The following is a 9,479-nucleotide window of genomic DNA, read 5'->3' on the forward strand; positions in this document are numbered from 1 at the left end:
GCACTCAATGCATATCCAAAGGAACAAAAATATTATTAAGATGATCAACATTATTGGAGCACTTGTTCTACTCTTTGCATTTCTCTTCCTCAGTTGTGTGTATGCACAAGACACAACAACCCTTGTGCCTGCAATCATAACTTTTGGTGATTCTGCTGTGGATGTAGGGAACAATGACTATCTTCCCACCCTTTTCAAGGCTGATTACCCTCCTTATGGGAGGGACTTTGTTAACCACCAACCTACTGGGAGGTTTTGCAATGGCAAATTAGCTACTGATTTCACTGGTAAGACAAACTTAAACCATCAAATATCCAACCTGTGACTATTTAGATTAGATGACAATGGAGTATATGTATATTATTTGTCAAAGTAGTCTGTTGATTGAGCAGGATGGGTGAGTTCATATAAACTCTTTAACACTATCTTCGATTCCTACAAATAAAAAAAATATGTATATTTTTGGGTGTATAATGACAATAACGAGATTTTAACCTAACACCCTTAGAATAATTACTCAAACTCCCACTAGACCGATCCTGGTGGGTTTATAGAGTAGTAGTAGATGTTGTACTGCTCATATATATACTTATGCATTTAAGTTTCATTTTTGTTGGAATGTTTTCTTAATTTGCAGCTGACACATTGGGTTTCAAGACCTATGCTCCAGCATATCTTAGCCCACATGCATCAGGGAAAAACCTCCTTATTGGAGCAAACTTTGCTTCAGCTGCATCTGGTTATGATGAAAATGCTGCTACTTTGAATGTAAGTTTGGAATGAATAATTAACATATGGTTTTACTTTACAAGAATTCTGATTTTAACAATTTCTTTTATTCCTTTTTTGGCAGCACGCGATTCCGTTGTCCCAACAGTTGAGTTATTTCAAGGAATACCAAGGCAAGCTGGCCAAGGTAGCTGGCAGTAAAAAAGCAGCCTCAATCATCAAGGATGCGTTGTATGTGCTCAGTGCTGGAAGCAGTGACTTTGTGCAAAATTATTATGTCAATCCTTGGATCAACAAAGTCTACACTCCTGATCAGTATTCGTCCTACTTAATTGGTTCATTCTCAAGTTTTGTTAAGGTATTCTATTAAACTATTGTGATTATTTATATATATATATATTGTTGGAGAACTATAAAGACAAGTAATAAGTCTATAAGTCTGTTTGGATATAAGGTTAGAACTGTTTTTGAGAGTCTTTACCAAAAAAAATTCTATATTTCTAGTAGAGAAACTCTCAAAAACACTTGAGACCCATATAAGCATGGAGGAGTTGAGTCCAATAGATTTGAATCTTTTGAGCGATATACCTCCTATGTTTGATACAGATCTAGCCCAATGCACATTCAAAATAGTTCAAATGTTGAGAAATTAATGGTTCCGCTGCTTTTTTGTTTGGACGCAGGACTTGTATGGATTGGGAGGCAGGAGACTTGGAGTGACTTCACTCCCACCATTGGGTTGCCTACCTGCTGCAAGGACTATATTTGGTTTCCATGAGAATGGTTGTGTCTCAAGAATCAACACTGATGCTCAAGGATTTAACAAGAAGCTCAACTCAGCTGCAACGAGTCTTCAAAAGCAACTTCCTGGTCTTAAGATTGCGGTTTTCGACATTTACAAGCCTCTCTATGACCTTGTTCAATCCCCTTCAAAATCTGGTAGACTATACTTTGACTAAAATTAATTATTTAACATAAGGTCTTGTTTAGATAAGTTTTTTCATAAGTACTTTTAAGAGAAGAAAAAATAAATAAGCTTCTCCTATAAGCTACAATTAGCTTATGCATAAGTTGAAATTATTTTTTTAGAGAAGATAAAATCATTTAGCTTCTCCAAAAAGCTGATTCTAATTTATACATAAGTTAATTTTGGTTTATGAAGGAGTTTATTTCATTTTTTTTTGCAAGTACGTGCTTATAGAGAAGTTTATTCAAATATGGCCACATTAACATTCATATCTTGCAGTAAAATGATGTTTTTCTTTCTAACCAATCTTATGATGCTTTATAGGTTTTGTGGAGGCAAACAGAGGATGCTGTGGTACCGGGACTGTAGAGACAACATCCTTGTTGTGTAATCCAAAATCACCAGGAACTTGTTCTAATGCCACACAGTATGTGTTTTGGGACAGTGTCCATCCTTCACAAGCTGCTAACCAAGTTCTAGCTGATGCATTAATTCTACAAGGCATATCTCTTGTCACATAAAGACTCGTCATTATTTATGTTGTTAGAAATTATTATTGTGTACAAGTACAACTACACATCGTGAAAGTGATTCAAAAGTTTGCTGTTTTTCTTTAGTTTGGAAAAAAAAAACTGTGCTCTATGTATTTTAGATCTTGAGAAATTTCAGATAAACTCGTTTGTAAACCATTTTATAATAATAGAGAAATGTTTGCTTATTATCATCATATAAACTGTTTATGAAGATTTGCATTCTTTTATTTTTGGTAGTTAGACTTGGACTAGCATAAACGAAAATCCAATCATGGAGAAATTTATGCAACACAAAGATCACAGAATTGCCATATAAGGATTTTTTTTTTGGTGAATTTGTCATATAAGGAATTTGGTCAAACTAAAAATCTAGTTAATGTGCTTATACTAGAGTGGCTTACCAGGCTATTAAATAATATCCTGAGGGTTCGGATTAGAAGTTTATACTTTATATAACCCATCTGAATATGTACAATAAAAATAACATGAAATTGCTAAGAGGAAAAAAAAACTAACATTTGTTTCCGCCTCACAATCTGCCTCACTAGATTGAATAGTCAACAGCGACAACTTTTGAACAAGTCCAAGTAGCACTGTGATGAAAAAGCAACATAAGTCTAATTCAATTTTTACCCTTCTTCTTGCAAAGAAGCAGGATGAAGGGAGCTTAATAATATGAATTCTCACAGCTCAATAGTTTTCAACTGTATTTTGCATATAATTAATTGATCTAAAGAGATTACCAAAATAGAAAAGAAGCAACAAACAGTAAGAGGAATGAATCATAATGAATCACCAGAAATTAAAATGTTGTCATACTCTGAAGTGAATAGCCGTTAAAATGTTCATGAATACTTGCCTATGATTATAAATGCATCCTTATTTAATACATGGTTATTTGAACAGCTCCTAACGCTGTTGTTGAATGCACATCAGGATTGATTACTAAATCACCTGCTAATCTGTAATATTAACTGTTAGAATAAGGTAAGATCCTTGCATATAGCTAATAAGTTAAAATGAACTAATCGATGCTGATCTTCTATGTGTTCTTTGTTTGAGGGTTCCACTGGAATCTTTTATAGCTTCAGCATATTTGACCAAATTAGATTTCTCCGAGCCAGAGGATTCTGAGAAAGAACGAAGGTGGTTTTTGAAATCTACTGATCTTGTTCTCCTTGGACTGAGATTCTTGGAGCTTCCTGGGGTATGGCTATCTGAATTTCTACTACTTTCTTCCTTCATACTCATTGTCTGGTTAAAATCAAAGGAAGTTCTAGATGTGGCAGAGGGAGTTGCATTCTCGCTCCTAAGACCCTCGGTTCCAGTTGATATACTCAAGCTGAAATGTGGAGAGTTGGTATTGCTGTCTTCTCGAGACATTGATTTTTCTTTAGATGTAGCTCGATCGCGTTGATTCTGGCTCTCTTTGCCTCGTATTAGCCTCATAAGCTTGCCAAAAATCCTTGACTTGCTTGTGTTGTTGGTTGCTTTGAGCTCAGATGAATTATCAAGAGGAAAATAATCTTCACGCTCTCCAGGGTCTGTGAGAAAAGAAGCCTGGGAAGAGGACCATTGATCAGAGTCCATATCAGAAACGCTCCCTCGCCCTTCGTTGCTTGCATATTCAAGTATAAGTTGCTTGGCTTTCTTCTCAGATGTTGGACTTAGGCTTTTACTTAAGTCCCTTGCAACTGTTTTACCAGGTGGGGGTTGATAACTTCGCAGTTCATGTCTCAAGCAAGCATTTATCCACCTCAAATAAACTAGCTCTTCAAGATCTAAACATCTATCAGCATGTAGTTGCTCAAGTTCTTTCGTCAACCCTTCATTCTCTCGTCGAAGACGCTCACCTTCTTCCTTCAAAGCATGTGCCTGCATCCAAAAGCAAAAAGGTGAAATTGTGCTCAAGTTTAAAGAACAGTGGATTGTTTTTGGATAAACATTTCTATAAGTACTTATAGGAGAAGAAAATAAGAAGGTAAAATGAATTGAGCTTGTTGCCCAGTTAAAATCAACTTATGCACTTAACTTTTATAGAAGCTTTTTTCATTTGACTCTCCAAAAGTTAAAGTGCATAAGTTAATTTTAGTATATGGAGAAACTCAATGCATTTTCGCTTCTTATTTTCTTCTGCTAAGTGCTTATCAAAAAGTTTATCCTAACATGACCTAAGTAATCTTATTACCTCGGGGTCTTCTAGAACAGCATTTGCAAGGATCTGAGTAGAATCCAATCTTCGAACTAAGTCAGAATTGTCCAACTGCAGTCTCAAATTAGATTTCCTCAACTGTTCTGCCTCACACTCAAGATCCTTTAGCCTTTTCAGCTTTATCTGAATCTCTTGGTCGTTAGCAGAAGCATTGTATTCGTTATCTTGCAACTTAGCTACTTTTTGTTTAAGATTCATGATATGCTCCCTATTTTGTTCAGCTTCATACTTAAGTTTCTTCTTCAAAAACTTAACTTTTGTTTTTGTAGTCTCAAGCTCAGTCATCAGTTTTGCATGATCAACAACTTGCGCCTCTAATCTCCGATTCTCAGACTGCAGGGTCTCAACCTTCAGATTGAACATCTTTGTCTCCATATTACTTATCTTCAATCTATTTTGGAGCTCCATCACAGCTGCTTCTTGCTCTTTAATGCCACAGTACTCAAGCAGTTGAACCTCAAGATTTGTTTCCCTCTCTTGAAGCATTATGATCATGCTCCTGAGTTTCCTGATTTCTATCTCACAATCATCTTTGTCAAGATTTGCATATGCCATAGGAGATCCTAATTTTGACCTTGGCGTTTCAACCTCTTTCTTTTTCTTTGGATAATCTAACTCCTTAAAAGAACTACCTGAAATGTTGGCTCCAAAGTCTGCTTCCTTGGTAAGATCATTAAATTCAAGAAGGAGGAACTCATCTTTCTCTCCGCTTTGTCTAGTTCTTGGAGAGGGACCCGATGGGGAATTTTTTCTAATCACCTTGCCAATGCATGTTTCTTCCTGGTAGAGAAGAAATTTAACAATCCTATGTTAGTTGAACAAAAGAATATTAGGGATTTTCTACCAATTTTCTATGTCCATTTAATTTGTAAATTGAAAATTACAAGCAGATGATATGTCATCAGAAGATTAAAGCTGCAAATCTATTGACCTGCTCAAAACAAAAGTATCTTAGAAACTTAGACGCATAATGAAAACAGAGAAGCATCAAGTTAAATTTCAGTTGACTTTCCAAAAATCTTCTCAACTCCCTGTACTAGTTTATTTCTGTTTTTCCCCCCACAAAAGTTTCTACACAGATATTCAGAAGGAAAAACAACATTCTGCGCAGAAGGTCACAAGTGTTTTCCATAAAGCACATGAATTCAACGGGAAACCAGCAAAAAAAAGAAATATTTCTCTTATCCTTGTTTGTTTTTTTTCTTTGGTAAATGAAAATAAAAACAAAATTTAAAAACTTATGGTTTTAATTTCTCAAAATCATGATATTAAACTTCCAAAATCCAATCAACAATACTACAAGATAATAAACAAGCCAATAGTATATACTATCTAACAGTTCTAGATGGGAAAAATGAAGGAAAAAATTATACACAGCCTATCAACAATTCAAATGGAAAGGTTGAAATAACAACCATGCCAGAAAGATACTCTTTCTCATGCAACTTACATTATCCAAAACATTTTCTTCTGAAACAGTGCTGCAAGAACTAGATGCAACCCTTTTACCTCTTCCAAAATTATCATCCTTTCCATGACCTGAAAACACATATTATACATACAAAACATCACTTAGAGGAATTGTGTATGTATGTTATAACATACAAAACCGAAAACTGTTAATATGTTGAATAAGCAAACCTGAAGGGTGCTGCTCTCTGGAAGAAGTAGCGTTGGTTCTGATGTGAGAGTAGAGAAATCCAGCAAAGGTAAGAGCCAAAGCCAAACCACATTTCTGGAGCAAAGGCTTCATACCCTTCTCTTCTCTTGTTACCACATTGAAAAACCTTCTAACTATTCTTTCCATCATGAAGACAGAGAAAGATCACTTAGATATGATCCTCTTCATCATCATCCTCCATCTCATGTCATGCCCACCAGAAAAACACAAGCTTCATTTCTAGTTTATGCCTACAAACACAACCATCACGGATAAGCAAAAAACCAACATCCCTGGAGAAATTATAGGTGGTTCGGGACCATCATAGTCCGAACATAAAGATTGACCAGAACCATAGATAAGTGGTGGTTTAGAACTATCTAACAATTTCTCCGAAACCAGACACCATAAAACTCACATGCAACACGTCAAATCAAATCATACAAGACCTACCAAGTTAGATTCATTCTACACGAGTAATAGTACAGAAAAAACACACAAATAAAAAAGAACTAATAGGACATAATGAATCATAAGAAATATGAAAATAAGCAAATTAAACGGAATTCAACTTTACATTTATATGATCATGATCACGAGTTGCCTTGTGACTCGATTAAAATGGAGTGAACAGAACCGTGGGATTTTGATGATGTTATGTTGTGGTAACAGTTTGAATAGCGTATCTGCTTGTCCCTCGCGTGGACAAAAGAACAACTGGGTATGAACGCAACCTTAAAGGAAAAAACGAATATATCTTTACCAACAAATACTGCCCATTGATTTTTGTATTACGTAAATGGTGAATGTGATGTGGGAAGATCGAGGGTCATGTCAGATGGAGAAAAAGAACCTGAACTTTAAATTGTGAACGAAAATTTCAAAAGAAAAATATGGTTAAGACTTAAGAGAGAGAAAGCAATAAAAAAGGAAGAAGATTCTGGTACACTTAGGTAACAACCAATGAATAGGAGAAAATCTAACAAAGGTAAATTGGATAAGTAATCTTCTAATTTATCCATCTAACTTGTTTAATTATAGAGATGAGTTTTGTTGTCAGATCAAATATAGGGTCCTAATTAAACATGAGTGCCCTTTCAATTCCTATGCAGTTTTCCCTCCAAGGCAGCTTTTCTGCTGCTTCTTTTTCAACCTCTGTTTTGGCATTTTGTAATAATAAATTGTATCATTTTAAGATTAATAATTGACTTTAGTCTTCATATATTATTTTTATAAAGTTTTATATTATAAATGAATTAATAAAAATTATTTTAAGTATAGTTTTTAAAATAATTATATACAAAAGATGATAATCTAAGTATACAATGCATTACCGTATATGTGTTTGAATAATAATGTAAACCAGTTTTATATAGTATTAATGTATTTAAATTAATTTTTTAATAATTTTATATAATGTTTCTCGTGTTTAATTTTCACAGTAATTAATTAGAAAAATATATGTCTTATATGTATGAATTTTTAAGTAATTAATTAATACAAATTAAAGGTGAAAAATCTCATTATAGTTGATAATAGTATAAAAACATTTACATTATTGTAGTATTAAATTATTTAAATGTATTTGATTTTTTATAAAAAAAAATATAAAGGAAACTAATAGAAAATATTGTAAAAATATAATATAAATTATTAATATTATAATCGACGTTCACCTTATTTTTATATAAAATGATTATTATTAATCTTCCATCAAACAAAATTCTTATCAAGAACAACATATTCTCGTGAGTTTGCTAGGCCACGAGGTAGGTGATCACTCTTCTTTAGGGCTTGTAAAGAATAAAAAAGTCTAAATATAAAATAAGTTTTTCAAATTAAACGAAATTTTTAAAACGGTCATTTAAACTCTTAAAAAAGAAAAAAAAATGTAACAAATTAACAAGCTTGAATGGTAGATTAAAATCGTTTTAGGCAAAGCTTTAGGCAGTTCCACTCGTAAGATTATGGTAAGGGCAGGTTAGCCCTAATACCAAAAATTAAAGAACAGAAATTCGGCAACGAGTTAGATGAATGTATTAAATGCATGATCAAATTTCCATTGACGAGGCCTTCTTTTTCAATTTGTGGGATGACTTGCTCCTCTTGTTTCAGTTTCACGCCCTTCATTAATTTGCTGCTTACAACTACTTTTCATAGCAAAATTAAGATTTTTAATTTGGTGGCAGAAACTCTTAAAAAAAAGTTGCGACAAAGGCATGATTCAAAATGGCATCTTATTCAATATTTTGAATTATTTTAAAATATGCATTAATATTCAATATTTTTTTGGGGATTTTAAAGTATTTCTTAGAGAGAAAAAAGCTTGTCCTTTAATTTTATGATGAAAAAGAAAAACAACACACAACTGATTACCGTGTTTAGAATTGAAATGCAATGGAAACATCAGAAATCAGTTCAAATCAATAAAAGATGAGAAAGCTAAAATTAGTAGCTTCAAATCATATGTGAAAACTGGACTTTGGATAGTATAAATTAAAAGGGCTATAGGTTGTAATTTCAGTACAATCGTTCTAAAACAATTAAAAAACAACGTTAAATATGACAACTAAAAGTGTTCAAACACGTCATAAACCACTAAAGAGGGTACAAGTTTATGATAATTGTCACCTATACTTATATTTTGTAATATTTTTTTGTGTAATTATTGTATATCTCTTATGTTTTTGAATTATATATGTTTGAGCCTAACGTGGTTAATTATTGAATAAATGTTTTTTATAGTTAAAAATTTAGTTTTATTGTTTTATCTTTATGATCTTTGTTTTATCTATTATGTAGGAATTATATATTTATATTAAGAAGCTATAAAAAAAATTAAAAAAGTTTCTAAGGTTACTTTAACTTATTAATGTTTGGTCTGCTTAAGCAAGTCACTTAGTTAAAGATTCAAAGCGCTCATGACTTGCTTTAAGCTGGTCAATTTGAGCTCGCTTGAATGGCTTTTGTAAGGTTAGAATTTTGAGTTTTAGTTGTTGTGTTTGGCTCACATAAGCGAGTCTATCAAGAAAATTCAGCATTGAAAAGTCCATTTGCTATTTAAGGATACTTCATCCACAATGAAAGGACATTATATTATGGTGATTCCCAAGGCATAGACGTTAGAGAGAGCTTGTGACAATGTTTATGCTTAGGAACCAAAATTGCACAATTATGATACTTTAGTGTCACCTGAGGACTTGAATTGATTGCAATGAGGCTTCACGCATTTGATCACACAATCAAGATCCGATGGCTAAAGATTTTTCTTCTTTTATATTATTAATTGTATAGAAGTTGAGAAAAAATATTGGAAGCTAAGATTGATGATCGTATGACTACGTGAATGCAAAGAATCCAATTTGATCACGTTAACAC

At 33.1% G+C, this 9,479-nt stretch overlaps 2 protein-coding genes across 3 annotated transcripts; one reads left to right on the forward strand and one right to left on the reverse strand.

Annotated features, from left to right (window-relative positions):
* LOC114422362 (GDSL esterase/lipase APG-like) lies at positions 1–2,423 on the forward strand. Its single transcript, XM_028388677.1, has 5 exons — positions 1–287; positions 638–768; positions 854–1,087; positions 1,413–1,668; positions 2,021–2,423. The coding sequence occupies exons 1-5, from the start codon at positions 8–10 to the stop codon at positions 2,215–2,217; spliced, it is 1,098 nt and encodes a 365-aa protein (XP_028244478.1). The 5' UTR covers positions 1–7; the 3' UTR covers positions 2,218–2,423.
* A 594-nt stretch (positions 2,424–3,017) lies between these two features.
* Positions 3,018–6,917, reverse strand: LOC114422361 (protein CHUP1, chloroplastic). Of its 2 annotated transcripts, XM_028388675.1 has the most exons (5): positions 6,679–6,917; positions 6,083–6,352; positions 5,892–5,980; positions 4,418–5,221; positions 3,018–4,104 (listed from the first exon to the last, which is right to left on the reverse strand). In XM_028388675.1, exons 2-5 carry the CDS (start codon positions 6,249–6,251, stop codon positions 3,244–3,246), a joined length of 1,923 nt encoding a protein of 640 aa, XP_028244476.1. In that variant the 5' UTR covers positions 6,252–6,352; positions 6,679–6,917; the 3' UTR covers positions 3,018–3,243. The 2 variants fall into 2 exon arrangements, with proteins under 2 accessions (XP_028244476.1, XP_028244477.1); XM_028388676.1 differs by lacking the exon at positions 6,679–6,917 and having other exon boundaries at positions 6,083–6,642.
* Between the last annotated feature and the right edge of the window lie 2,562 nt (positions 6,918–9,479).

The sequence above is a fragment of the Glycine soja genome, chromosome 8 (assembly GCF_004193775.1).
Source record: "Glycine soja cultivar W05 chromosome 8, ASM419377v2, whole genome shotgun sequence".
NCBI lineage: Eukaryota > Viridiplantae > Streptophyta > Magnoliopsida > Fabales > Fabaceae > Glycine > Glycine soja.